Genomic DNA, 15,340 nt, shown 5'->3' with positions numbered 1-15,340 from the left:
CCTTGGCTGTCCTGGAACTCACTCTGTAGACCATGCTGGCCTTGAACTCAGAGATCCACCTGTCTCTGCCTCACAAGTGTTGGAATTAAAGGCACACACCACTACTGCCCAGCTATGAATGTTTTAAAATTTTTTCTACACTTCTGGTATAGTACAACTCAAGCCATTACATAAAACAGATCTCAGCTGAAATTCATACTTAAAGTACAGAAGGACAATAGATAAGTTGGTTTGAAACTGCTTAGCTACTCAGTAGTTAGGAAGTTATTTCAAACTGGAACAAAACAAAGAAAAGCAGAGTAAATCATATTGTATTAAAAACTTAATACAATGGAACCTTTAAAAATTAGCATCCTATTGAGTCATTTATTTCAATCATAATTAATAAACAGAAAAAAAAGATTCATCTTACTGATACTAGTGATTGTATGCATTTTAAAATAAAGTATAGCTTGAGTCACTTTTCTTCCCATGCAATATCTATTTCTGCCATGTCCCGCCATGTCCCACACTCAGGACACTACTCACCTTCACTCTCTGAGCTGGAAAGTCTGCGCTTGTGAACTCGCCTGATTTCTTTACCACGTCGGAGACTTTTCTGGGAACCATCACTTTCTGAATCTTCTTTGTAATTAATTTGTCTTTTCTGGTTCCTTCTTGATCGCCTTCGCCGGGTTTCTACAAAATCATCACTAAAATCATCGCTAAAGTCACTTTCTGTTAAAAAGAAAAAAGGAGGAAAATAAAAAACCTACAAAATGTAAATCCATTGGTAGAAGTATACTCAGCGGACACTATAAAAATAGAAGGTTACTAGAATTTAGTTGTAAAAATTTAGTTGAGTAAGGTATATAAATCTTATTTCCTTTTAAAATAAAATTCAGAGCCAGGTGATGATGGTGCACTTTTAATTCCAGCATTTGGGAGACAGAGACAGGTGCATGCATGCGCCCTCACTTGGGCTATCTCTCTCCCCCACTCCCTCTCTGTCTGTCTTCCTAACTCCCTCTCAATTTTGCTGGGATTATAGGCATGGGCCACCATGTCCAGATCTAAAGAACTGCTTTAAAAATAAATGTATTTGGGGATGGAGAGATTAATCAGCAGTTAAGAGCACTTAGCAGTTCTTCCAGGGGACCTGGGTCAAATTCCCAGCACCTACAAGCACCTCATAATTGTCTGTAACTCAAGTTGCAGGGGATCTGATACTCTCACATAGATACAACAACAATGCACAGAAAAAAAAAACACTAAAAAAAGAAAATATTTTTATGATTTATTATTAGTCAATGTTTGCGTATGTACTGGAAGTCCTGTAAAATCTTTTCGGGAATAAATGTTGTGAGTAGAAAAGCTAAGAAAGCCTGCTATGTGTTGGGTTAACTGGTTATTCATTTTCCAACATCTCAAAATATTCTCAGAAATACATGATACCAGAAGGATTTATTACAATTTATTACTATGAAGGAGTTTGGCATGAAGGTAACTTATTAATTTTTGTGATTTTTCTCAGATTGCTCTGTATGAGAAAAGCTACTAGTAAGTCATAAGAAAAGGATTTCAAAGTGTCATCAGGACACTTATGTCACAGCTGAATAATTTCAACACCTTGTGACCCGAGAAGTCATAGGAAGTAACTGAATTGCTCTGATACACACTGAAGGCATTTTTACCAGAGTCTCTGCTGTTTTCCTCAGATTCTTCTTCCTCCTCATCATCATCAGAGTACTTCTTCTTTGGAGTCTTTCTCCGCAAACGCCTGCTTTGCCTCATTGGCCGAGAAGGATGCCGCCTCAGTCTTCGGCTGCAGAAGTCAGTGTCGCTGTCCTCATTGGATGGTGGATCTTCTTCACTTTCATCTGGATTTTCATCAGACACAACGAACTCATCCTGAGATCTGTCCAGGAAAAGCCAGAGACGTCATAATGGTGCGCTTAGTGTTTGTTTTGTTTTGGTACATTTACAAGTCATAACCAGTTTTTCAAAGTTCCAAACACATTGTAAAGAATCCAGTAAAACATTAAGTAAAATTTGAAAATATATTTGGAAAATTATGTCAACTTTGCCTATAAAATGAATGCTCTATCATCTATCCCTCTCATTGTAGAAGCTGTGAAAATAATACATGAATTGTATTGACCTCTTTGGGGACATCTTAAATCCAACACATCTGAAAAGGCTCATTATTTCTCAACTTACTACTCTCCTTCGGTCAACCAGCCTGATTTCTATCATGCCTGCATATTCAGAGGACAACTTACAGAGTTGGTTCTGTCCTTCCACCCTTACATGGCTTTTAAAGAAAAGGTTGCCTGGCTTGAGTAGCGAACATGTCTGCCTACTCAGCTATCTAGCCTGGTGTTGAGAATCACTCACCCAGCCAGTAGCTGAGTTTTCCCTTTCATCTCATGCCTCAATCCTTTGGGTATTTTTTTTAAAATCCATTTTCAGGACAAAGTTCAAAATTATATACATGACAAAAGAGGAAAAAGAAAAACCCCACTCAGTGATTTTGTTCTTTTTTATGTCCTGGTTGTAACTCTACCAGAGCATTCTCTATTTTATTCCCATTACATTTCTGGGAGTTTCCTAATTATACCTTGACATTTGAACATGTGGCTTCTCTGTTTTGGTTGCTTTCTTATCTCACACTGCCTCTAATTCTAAACTCACAAGGCTGTTCAAAACACACATTCTACACATGTCAACTCTAATTCTTATTCCATGATTGCCCTGATCAACTATCTTCTGTACCCTAATTTTATCTGTTATAGAGGCAGGCAAGGCAGAGGAACTCCTCTGTGGTTATGTATACTTATCCATTATAATATATCTATTAACAAACCAAAAGGAGAAACTCCACAATACTGTTTATACTTGTTCTGTATAAATGGAATACTAATATTGGATTAGTTATCTCTTAACCAACCACTAAAGAGCACCAGAGAGAGGATAGTAACTGCTTTTTTGACAGGGTTTCACTGTGTAGCCCTGGCTGTCCTGGAACTCACTCTGTAAACCAGGCTGCCCTCGAACTCAAAAATCTGCCTGCCTCTGCCTCCCAAGTGCTGGGATTAAAGGTATGTGCCACCACTGCCTGGCCAGTAACTACTTCTTTGTAATTTACCATACCTGATTAAAAACTGATAAAATTGATAGAAGGTCGTATAGAGAAAGCTTTCAATAAATGAAACTTCAATTGTAGTTAATCAAATTTAAATATTAAACTAGTATAAACATAGTTTTAATTTTAACCTAAAAATAAATCAAAATCAGTGACCTCAAATTTGCTTTAAATATCCTGCAAATCCATGTAGATGAAGAAAAGCCACAGCATAGTACAGCCAAGGCTCTACGAGAACACAGCACTTTGTATGCTGGCCCCTAGACACATACCCATCACTGATCTTGAATTCATCCTCACTCTCTTCTTCATCTAGGTTGCTATCACTATCAAGATCATTAAGTCGCCGGCGTTTCTTCCTGCGAGCAGCAGCTGCCCTCTGGGGCCGTTTATTTTCCTTTCTTTCTTCATCCAAAATAGTAGAAATGTCTTTGCCACGGTGACCTGTGATGGTAGAGATATCTTTTCCTCGGCCAACTCCTGAAAGGAAGAGGTAATTGCATGTGTACTGAGCCTTCCCCATAACTTCTCAGAGCAGCAGTTGTCCCTTTGCTTAATTTATCTTAGAACTATGCAGGCTCCTTACAACAACAGCTGATAATGCTCTAAAGAAAGAATTAATGTGCCTATCTTACTATGTTCAGGTTCACAGGGCAGAGACTCCTAGTTTACATTTGACTTGCTATACCACCAAGTGATGCCCACCCCAACCCCCTCTTTTCTCTCACTGCCTTTTATTTGGTGGAAGTCTGTTTAAAAACCTCTATGTACAGCCCAGGTTGGTCCTGAACTCCCAATCCTTGTGCTTCGGCCTCCTGAGCCTTGGCCTCCTGAATTATAGATTTTTATTGCTATACCTGGCTCAATATTCTATTTGTATGAGTGTTGTATGTATGTACAGCACATACATGCCTGATACCCAAGGTCAGAACATGGAGTCCAACTCCATGGAAATGGAGCTAGTATGGTTGTGAGCTATGAAGTAGATACTGGGAGCTGAACACAGGTCATCTGTAAGAGCAGCAAATACTTTTAGCCTCTGAGTCATCTGCTTAGCCCCTCAATATACTTCTTTCCTTTTCTTCATAGATTGTGTGTGTATGTGTGTGTTCATATATTCCAAGGCACACTTATAGAGGTATAGAGGTCAGAGGACAGCTCTCAAGAATTACTTCTCTTCTGTAATTTGGCAAGGTCCAAGATCTAACTCAGGTGTGCAAAGGCCTCAACCAATGAGTGGCCGTGCCAGCACTCAGTTCTCCTGGCTTGTAAGATTTTAAAAAATTCATGCGTTATGTATGTATGTATGCTTTTGAAGTGGATGCCACATGTGTCTGAGTACCATCAGAGTCCAGAGAAGGGAATCTCTACGGAGCAGTTATTTGCAGTTGTAAGTTATTTCAAGCTGAAGCAGAAAGTTCTACAACAGAGCATTTGCTGCTCTTACAGATGACCTGTGTTCAGCTCCCAGTATCTACTTCATAGCTCACAACCATACTAACTGCAGTTCCATGGAGTTGGACTCCATCTTCTGACCTTGGGTGTCAGGCACGTATATGCTGTACATACATATAATACACACGTGCTGTACATACATGCATGGGAGCTAGGAACCAAACTCTAGTTCACTGAGAAAGCAGCAACTGCTCTCAACTGCTGAGTCAGCGCTCCACACCCATCTTTTAAAGAAAGTAACTCAGGGCTGTCTGATTTAGCCACGAAGTTGTCCAACTGTCTCCATTAGCCAATCTGAGACCACTCTCCTCTCTCTGAAAAGAAACCTCAAATCTGTTAGTAGTTGCTCAAGAATCTTCTTGAATAAAAACAGAAAAAAAATTGATGAAGATATAAATAAAAGACACAATTCTGAAAGGCCATAATGTTAGTTTCTTTAAAAAGACCAAAAAGGCTTACTGATCCACTCTTAATTGTTCACAGTAACAAGTAGAAAGCAGAAGGTTCTATATCAGAACATTAATAACTGGCTACATAATGCTTTAACAAACAACCTTCAGATTTTTCTATAATGCTGTTTTGAAAGGCAATTAAAGGCGGGCTATGGTAGTGCATGCCTTTAATCCCAGCACTTAGGAGGTAGAGCAGGAGGATCTCTGTAAGTTAAAGATCAGTCTTATCAACACAGGAAGTTCAGGACAACCAGAAACAGAAAGAGACCCTATCTCAAATGAAACAAAATGAAATAGAAAGAAAGAAAAGGAAGGAAGGGAGGGAGGAGGGAGGGAGAGAAGGTAATTAAGTGAGTGAACAGTTATACCAACCATTAAAATTTGAATTATCCATATATTTTGAGGCATTGTAGTTATAAAGACAATAGGAAAGTTTCCTGAGTATTCTAATTAGAACCAGACAGAAATTGTTTGATCAATAAAGGAAATTAACCTTTTGTATTATATCATACAAAAAATTAATAATTACTAAGTTTTGACTTCATACACTAACACTATGTCAACAGATAACTTTAAATATGAGACAGTTTGTTCAGTTAGAATTGGAGAGAAGAATAATCTGTTGGTAGAAATATGTGAAAAGGATAACATATAAGCACATACCTCCTCCATCAGCCTCTTTAATATCATCTTCTATAGCTTCATCAATTGCCTCATCAAATTCATCAAATCTAAAATAAGCACACAGTGATCAACTCCTAAGCTGTATATGTTTGATTTCTATAAACTACCTACACAAAGTGGCTGTAATAGTCTGTTTTGTTCCCATTCCAACTCAAATGTGACAACCTTAGGGCATAGTTCACGAAAGAATATGATTACTGTCCTCATTAAACAGGATTAAAAAAGAGAAAACAAAAATCTCTTGACATCTTCTGCCATGTGACGTTAAAACAGGAGGACAGTTATATATATAAAAAGAAGCAGACCCACACCAAACACTAGATCTACAAGAACTTCTATCATGTGAGCACAAAGCATGAAGGTACCATTGATAAGCCAGAAACAGGCTCTGAAATCTGTCTCCCACATCTGTTGGTACTTTCATTTTGACTTTATAAAGCCTCTGGAACTGTGAGAAATCAACATATGCTTTTTGAAAGTTATCTAGTTGATAGTATTTCTATCAACTAGAAATAGAAGGATTCATACAATATCAGTATATGTGAAGTAGGTACTCTACCACACACACACACACACACATATACACATACACACTCTAGACAGTAAGCAAGTAAAAACTTCAAACAATCAGTGAAGTTTTAGACTCTTTAAATTATTATATAATTACTATTGAAAATAAGTACGGTGTTAAATTTATATGTAAGTGATCAAATTTTACAATTAGATAAATGTGCTTTTGCTCAAAAAACTATTTTTTGGATTTAAAGATAAGAAACAAGAAAAAAAAAATGATCTCTACGATTGCTTTATGCGGAAGATTCATCTCCGTTTGGGGCTCAGGTGACCTAAGATGAACTCAGGGGCACTGAATATACAAATAATTTCTGCTTGGAATCTTGTGCATACAAGTGGATGCAAGTGTGTGCCTGTTGTGTGGACTGAACTATGACCTTGCTCATGCTAAGGAAGGGCTCCACTACTTCTGAGCTACAGCGTGGCCTTTCGGTCTTGAAACCCAATACCCAAGGATACCAAGTGACATAAATGTAACACTTAAAAATCACTAAGTTCAGCCGGGCGGTGGTGGCACAAGCCTTTAATCCCAGCACTTGGGAGGCAGAGGCAGGCAGATTTCTGAGTTCAAGGTCAGCCTGGTCCACAGAGTGAGTTCCAGGACAGCCAGGGCTACACAGAGAAACTCTGTCTCGAAAAACAAAAAACAAAACAAAACAAAATCACTAAGTTTGGAAAACCATCCATTTCTGTCTTGTCTATCTGGAAAAAAAAAAAAAAGACTTTTTCTGTAACATTTTCTCTTCCTTCATACCTGTAGCTTATACATTTCCTTGTTCTTGTTGATCTCCTTTCAAGTACATTTGCTTTGGATTTTTTTGCATCTTTTTTCTTTTCTTCTTGATCTTCAGGAAAATCAGGCTCCTTTAGAGATAAAAGTAAATAGGTATGACAGAGAGACAGTCCTTGGAATTAGCAGCTTTAATATTCTACCTAGGCAGCGTACATGAAAGGTTTGAACTTCTGAGGTTATCTATCACAATGAACATATATAGCAAAACTACTTACGCAAGTTAAAAATATTGGTAATCAACAGATGAACTACATCTGTTGATTTTCTTACACTTCTGTGAGTTTATAATTGTATTAAAATAACGACTGAAGTTTTTCTACAATTTCAATCACTTGAACAATAATTAAATGATATACAGAAAACTGAATACATTATGTATGCTCAATTCATGAGATGATATGATTTAAACTGAAGAAGACCAACTTGGTAAGCTACTTAAAGCTGTGATATAATTGTGAAAAGATGGGCTCAGTGGTTAAGAGCACTGGCTGCTCTTCCAGAGGTCCTGAGTTCAATTCCCAGCAACCACATGGTGGCTCACAATCATCTGTAATGGGATCTGATGCCCCCTTCTGGTGTATTTGAAGACATGACTATGTACCCATATACTTAAATAAAAATCTTTAAAAAAAATTGTGAAAAGGATAAAATAGTAAAATGTTGTTTGGAAGCAGCTGACTGTGATGGCTTACACCTCTAAGCCCAGCCTTCAAAACCAGCACTCAAGAGGTAAAAGCAGGTGGATCTCTGAAATCCAGACCAGCCAGGGTTACATACCCTGCCAAAAACCATCAACAGAACAAAACCCACAAAAAAATGAAGTTGGAAAGTACTGAACATTCACTGATGAGGTACCCTTTATTACAAACTAATAAAATGTTAAATAATGGTAGTTCTTCCAAGAAATTAAATTATAATAGAAACTAAGTTTCAGTAAGGGCCGTTTAAAAGTAATATATTCCCAAGCTATTCTTTAGTTATTTTATGCAAATAACACATTATAAAGCTAAACACAAATTGCCCCATTTACAATAGAAACAATAGAACATTACCCCAAAGCAATGAGCTATAAATTTAGTTTAAATACAATAGTTACATTTTGGGTTAACTATTTATATATAATAATTTCAATAGTTATGTCTTCAAATGCTTAAAATGTCTAGCCTTAGTAAAATAGGAATGTTAAATATTAAAACAAGACACACAATTCCATTATACTTAAGAAAGCACACAACACCTCCTCTACAAATGCTATAGAAACTGAGACTGGGAATAGCTCAGTGGTTAAAAACAGCTGTTCTGCAGGAGACTCAGGTTCGATTCCCAGCACCCAGAGAGGTTCACAACTATCTGGAATTCAAATTCCAGGGGATCTAGTACCCTCTTTTGACCTCTGTAGTCACTACGTATACATGAAGTTCATAGACATACAGGCAAAACACGCATACACACATGATTTTAAATTTAAACAAACAAACAAACAAACAAAACCTATCAACCAGAAACTTACTTGTGGAGGAATGATGTTTTCAATACTGATACCAACATACACCAAGCGTTCTTTCCTTAAAATCAAGACCAAAAGTATAAATTAAAATTTGCTAAAAATAAAATTTGTATGTAAATATTATTTCAGATAGTAATAAAATTACAATTTCATGGTACTTAAGAGGCTGCTACCAATATTAAAGTGAAAGCTTATTAATAGAGATTTGGTATTGATGAAAAGCACAGGCTTTCTTACATATATGAAAGCTGTACTTTTCAACTGAAATAAACAAAGAAACTTCAAACTGTGAATTGACAATGTAGTTAGATGAGTAGATAAACTAGATCTTTGCATATTAGATATTTTGGGTAATGTTCTGAGTGTAATATACAATTATAAGACTATGTTAATAAATATCACTATAAAATAATGACTAATAAACAATATATAACAAAACCATCTCAGCCAGGCAGTGGTGGTGCATGCCTTTAATCCCAGCACTTGAGAGACAGAGGCAGGCGGATTTATGAGTTTGAGGCCAGCTTGGTCTACAGAGTGAGTTCCAGGACAGCCAGGGCTACACAGAGAGACCCTGTCTCGAAAAGCACCCCCCTCCAAACCAAACCAAACCAAACAACAACAAAAAAACCCAAAACCATCTCAAGGCTCTAGAGAATGACAATAAAGCCACTTATTTCTTGCTCTGGAGATGAAAAACTACAATGGAAACACATGGCTATGCATTCAATAATGCAAATCAAGATACCCATAGAGCCAGAAAACAAGAATACAGATCCTAATGACATCTCCATGGTTCCGTTTGCAAAAAGAAAAAGAAAAAGAAAAACAAAAACAAAAAAAAACCCAAACCAAAAAACTGTATTTTAATAATTAAAAAAAATAAATAAATAACAAACAACTCTATACAACAGCTGTTTGCTCTGGTCCTCTCAATGTTAGCCCAGTACAGCAAAGGCAGCTGAGCTCTGAATACCAAAGTACATTAAACTGAACTAACTGTTCTTTCTGGCTTATTGTAATGTTCCTTCTGAAAGGAAGTGAATGCATTTACTTGTCTCAAGCCTTTGAAATGCAGCTTCTAATGTGCTATGAACTCCTGGCCCTGATAACAAGAATCTTATAATTAGGTGGTAAAGCTATTACATTTATGAAATAACTTTGATTAAAATTTTGTTAAGATTTCAGATAGTAGGGGTGGAGAGATGGCTCAGCGGTTAGAAACACTGACTGCTCTTCCAGAGGTTCAATCCCCAGCAACCACATGGTGGTTCACAACCATATGTAATGGGATCTGATGCCCTCTTCTGGGGTGTCTGCAGACAGATACAGTGTATTCATATACATAAAGTAAATAAATCTTTTTTTTTTAAAAAAGAAAAAGATATTAATAATGATCAAGACAATCAGAATATTTCATGGTTTGAACTGTCTTTTATATTAAGTATATGGGGTATATATCTTTTCTTACAATAATCACATTGACTGAAATACTATTTTTCTCCTTTAAACCTTGAAATTGCTTTCATTTGCCTATTACTTCTCTTCTCAATTCAACTGAAGAGATATTTGCTCATATTCATCATGGACAGATTTATACCAAGCCTTGAAATCCATAGATAACTAATTGTGAGGGCAAAAACCATACCTTATGTTATCAACTGACTACAGACTATTTTGAACTCTACTAGAAACATGAAAAGGTATACTTTCATCTAAACAGAGAAATTACGGAAGGCTTTAAATGGACTCGCTGTTGTACAGAGTCTGGAAGGCAGACATGACTGCTCATTCCAGTCTTTTGTTAATAATCTTTTGACAGGATACATGCCGTCCACCAATCTCGCTACCCAGATGAGTGATACTGCAGCCCTTATCATTACTAACAACTCCACTCTTTCAAAAATTTCAGTTTTACACTTTCTATTGTCTTGACTCCACTAACTCAATTTCCAACTTACTCTACTTTATATTCTAATTTCTACAATTTTTGGACTCTAGTAGAACTTCTGCTTACTCTGGCCCCTATTAAGCACTAAACTTGACCAGCCCTGTTACCTGGCTGACACGCCACAGTCTATCATGATAAATACTCCTTTGCATATACTTTCAAAAACTCCTTGTCTCTTTTTGTCCTTCCCACTGTTCTAACCTGGAAAATCCAATCCCTAATTAAATTCAACTCCCTACTAAGCAAAGCACTAGTAACTGTAGTTGGGAAGAACAGAAATTTTTGAATTCCCAAACTATCTCTGACATCATTAGGTATCATTAACATTAACAAACCACAAAATAGAGGTTTCTGAACCAGCAGATTGCAGAGAGCCACACTGAAGGTCTGTAGACACTTGCTGGGTAGTTGCTACTCATTGTCAGAATCCTCTTTTCTACAGACCATGCAGGCATTTAAGGTAGAAAAAGTATGTGCTTGCTCGGGTTGAACACACTGCCTGAAATAAAATAGGCATTCAAAAAATGTTGCTTAAATGCTGGATGCAAAGGAGAAAACAACAGGATTAGGGGATGGGTGCTCTTGTACTTTGAAGACGGATGAGAGCTAGAGGGATCATCAGAGACTACATGAAGCCACCTTTACTCTACCATTACAAGGGTTGCCCTACTTCCAGACTTTCCACTGCACCATTCCAATTCTCATTCATTCCTCTGACTTACCAGGGCGTATGTTTTGAAATGAAGAACATATCCTTTTATGACTCCACACTACCTACAGAGAATACTTGGAATTCCCTAGCCAGGTATACAAAGCTGTTTGCATCTGGACCTCCTCTGCCTTCCTGGAGTTCTGTTACATCCCATTTTTCTACCCTCAGTTTTCCTCTCTCCCCTTGCTCATGGGTTTTCTAAACATCAACTGGAACTGTCTCTTCTATGTCTACCTGAATAAACCCAATTTATCTTCCAAGCCTTTTCTTGATAATCCAACTTCTAGGAGAACTAAATGCTCCTCTATGATTCTAGGATTGTATTGTATCTCTCTGTCTTGCACATGCATGTACACACTAATGGGTCTCTATTCTCTATATGTGCATTCTCAAGTAGAGTGTGAGTTCAATGCAAACAGACTTATTAATCTGCTCTATTCTGTTGAGTATGCAGTAGATTTGAAGGAATGTTTAGAAATGGAATGATCAAAGAAAGTCCAGATGAATAAAGTTACTGTATTCTGAATCCCCAGTAAATCCTAGGTCAACCTTACTGGCTCCAGGGAGCTACTTTAACTGTTTAGATGACACTGCAGTGGCATAATGAAAACAGTCTATTTTACCAGCATTATGACACAGCTCAACAATTCAGTTAAGCACACAGAAAACTGTTCTAGTAAAGTTTATTTTATTGGATATGAAACGTGAATATCATGTAGCTTTCCTACATTATGAAACGATTTTATGGTGATGTTTTTAAAAATGTAAAAACCACTCTTAGTAAGCAGTGCAAAGAGCAGCAGCAGATCAGAGTTATTTGCTACAGCTTGCCAGTCTTAGATAAATGTGTTCATCTAAAACTGTTAAGACAATTTTACTGCCAAATTCCTAAGGAAAACACTAACACATATATCAATTTACCTTCGCTCTGCACGTTCTTTCTTCTTTAAGGCAACATCCAAATCTTGCAACTGTTCTTCTAATTTTTCACACAGTAGTTTCTGACGGAGCAATATATGTGTTATTTTTAATACCAGAATACAACTATACATCACATGCTTAATATCAAGCTTAAGGCTATTAAGCCTTGAGCTGAAAATGGCTACACGGTGAATAAATACTGAAGCACACTTTGTTTAAAAAGGTGCTTCAGGATCCACTTAACAGATGAAAGAGAGACATACTCTGTGCCTACCCTGCTTTCACAGGTCAAAACTGTATTTTGTTCATTACTATTCAAAACAAGGCGATAGCAAAAACAAAAGGCTATCAATATATTTTAATATATATGACATATATAAAACATGTTAATATAAAAAAATAAAAATATATAAAGCAATGCTACATAGTAACTAGATCAAAACAGTATAAAAGATATCATAGATTAAGCTATGACGAGCCAAAGACAGAAACTTCAGAGAAAAAGGCATAAAACCATTATGTTGGCAACATAATGAGGTTAGACTTGTTAAACATGCAGTGAATAGAAACGTACGGTTCTTTAGTTTTACAAGAAAGTCTGAATCAATACAGAACAGACTGATGTTTCTTTCAGTACTACCACAAAAAGGGATATATACATGAAAAAGGATCTTTGAAGAAGGTGGTAAACTTCAGAAACATTTATTTTATATATATCCATCCAAAGTTTGTGCTATTTATATTTATTACAAATTCGAGTAGAAAATAAATAGTCCTACAAAAGCCAGACGTTTTAGAGAAGACAAGACACTAATAGAAGGCAGGAGCCCAAGCAAGAGGTAAACACTACTGGCAACTGCTTTGAAGATGAAAGCTGTTTAACAACTGTCAAATACAACTAATGTATTGAATATAAAACTGAGAGCTGGAAACAGAGTCGGGGGGGGGGGTCATACATGTTGGCAAGGAGGGCAGAACCATTCTCCATCAGGGATAATCATCAGAGGAGGGCGGAGGCAGGCAGTATGGTATCCACTGTCACAAGAATCACACAGAAGAATCTGAAATAAAGCACAGTAATATCAACATCTACATTTTGTTAAAATAATGACATTTCTTTCTTTTCTTTTTTTGAGACAATGCCTTGCTCTATTAATAGAGTTGGTTAGGCTAGGACTTGCTATATAGCCCAGACTGGCCTTAAACTGTCAGCACTATTCCTGTCTCAGCCTCCAAAGTGCTCAGTTTGTATAGATATGAAAAGACACAAATTCTAGTAAAGACAATGATATTTCAGTTTTATTAGTATACTACCATGAACTGTAGGGTATCTGTATAAAGCCAATGAAATAGCTCTGATAATTAGGGATGTGAAGAAAAATTTAAAAATTGAGTCAGATGTGGGTGCTTAAACCTTTAATCCCAATACTAGGGAGGCAGAGGCATGCAGGAGATCTTGGAGTCTGAGGCCAGTGTGGTGTACAAGGTGAGTTCTAGGACATTCAAGGCTACAGAGAAACACCGTCTCACAAAAATACAAACAGAAAGATTTTAAAAGTTAAAAACTACTCCCTCTGATATCCTAAGAAAATATTTTAATATAGAAATTAGTGAAATAATAAGTGCTTTCTGAATTGAAATCAATTTCTAGTTTGCCACAGGTGATCTTACATTCTTTATAACAGAGTTTTAAAGTTCAATTATCATAAAGTATGCTAACACATATAGAATTATAAAGCATGTCCATTTTAATTGCATTTCAGTTAGTTACACGTAAGAAACACATTTCCTTTTATTCTGTAAATTCAGATAAGAAACTGACATACAAAAAAGCACTAGAAGTGTCGGAGCCATCCTGCTCAAAAGGTACGTACCACCATGCCCCCTCCCCACCCAAGGTTAAAATATTACCCACCTCTGCCAAAACTAAAAACTTGACATCGACATATTAGGTTTCATAAGATCTTTCCCCAAAACTAATGTTGTTTATCTGACTCTGGATCCAAGGAGGCTATGCGGCACCTCCTTTGGTTACGTTTCCCTACACTTACCCTCTAGTGCTAAGAGATGTCTACCTCCTTTTTTTCTGTAACTTTGCCAGTTTTTGGAAGTTAAACATTTTATAAACAACTCTGAAAACAGGATTATGTTTCTAAATGGTTATGCTGGAGTCTGTGCTTGAGAGAGGAACCCTCTGCTTATTCTGTCATATCAAGGTGACAAGTCAGTGTTCTGTTACTGTGAAGAGACATTATGACCAAGGGAACTCTTATAAAGGAAAGCATTTCATCGGGGCTGGCTTACAGTTTCACAGATTATCATCATGGCAGAGAGCATAGCAGCATGCAGGCAGACATGGTATTGGAGAAGGAGCTGAGAGTTCTATGTCCTGATCTGCAGGCAGCAGTGAGGCAGAGACTGGGCCTGATGTAGACTTTTGAAACCTCAAAGCCTCTCCCAGCCCCCACCACGGGACACACTTCCTCCAACAAGGCCATCGTTTAATCCTTATAATCCTTTAAATAGTTCCATTCCCTGCATTCAAATACATGATGGTATGGGACCATTCTTCTTTTTAATAAGTATTTATTTAGGTTTGGAGAGATGGCTCAGAGGTTAAGAGCACTGGCTGTTCCAGAGGTCATGAGTTCAATTCCCAGCAAATACATGGTGGCTCATAACCATCTATAATGAGATCTGGTGCTTTCTACTGACCTACAGGCATGCACGCAGGCAGAATGCTGTATACATAATAAATAAATCTAAAAAGAAGTATTTGTTTATGTGCTTGTATATATATATATGTACTATTTGTGTGTAGTAACAGTGAAGGTCAAAAGAAGGCACGAGATCCCCTGGAACTGAAATTATAGTCACTTATGTGCCCCGACCTGCAGGACTTAAACAACAGGGTTCTTAAGAGAGGAGAACAACAACAACGACAAATTTGGGATCAGGAGATGCAAAGGAAGGAGACAAGACAAAAAATTCTGATCAAGTCTCAATTTACTCTAGGGAAACAAAGGGCTTTAAAAGCTGCAGACCAGCCGGGCGGTGGTGGCGCACGCCTTTAATCCTAGCACTTGGGAGGCGGAGGCAGGCGGATTTCCGAGTTCGAGGCCAGCCTGGTCTACATAGTGAGTACCAGGACAGCCGGGGTTACAGAGA

General features: G+C 37.3%; 1 protein-coding gene across 2 annotated transcripts in view; it reads right to left on the bottom strand.

Annotated features, from left to right (window-relative positions):
* Window positions 1–15,340, bottom strand: part of Rsf1 (remodeling and spacing factor 1) — a 124,632-nt gene that overhangs the window by 10,803 nt on the left and 98,489 nt on the right. For both annotated transcript variants that reach the window (XM_031387423.1, XM_031387424.1), the window contains 8 exons: window positions 13,129–13,233; window positions 12,173–12,252; window positions 8,592–8,646; window positions 7,043–7,152; window positions 5,695–5,762; window positions 3,397–3,604; window positions 1,674–1,897; window positions 529–717 (listed from right to left, as the gene is read on the bottom strand). In XM_031387423.1, the coding sequence (XP_031243283.1) occupies window positions 529–717; window positions 1,674–1,897; window positions 3,397–3,604; window positions 5,695–5,762; window positions 7,043–7,152; window positions 8,592–8,646; window positions 12,173–12,252; window positions 13,129–13,233 (1,039 nt within the window). The remainder of the gene's footprint in view (window positions 1–528; window positions 718–1,673; window positions 1,898–3,396; window positions 3,605–5,694; window positions 5,763–7,042; window positions 7,153–8,591; window positions 8,647–12,172; window positions 12,253–13,128; window positions 13,234–15,340) is intronic.

The sequence above is a fragment of the Mastomys coucha genome, unplaced genomic scaffold, assembly GCF_008632895.1.
Source record: "Mastomys coucha isolate ucsf_1 unplaced genomic scaffold, UCSF_Mcou_1 pScaffold21, whole genome shotgun sequence".
Classification (NCBI taxonomy): domain Eukaryota; kingdom Metazoa; phylum Chordata; class Mammalia; order Rodentia; family Muridae; genus Mastomys; species Mastomys coucha.
This window is presented reverse-complemented; position numbering and strand designations above follow the sequence as displayed.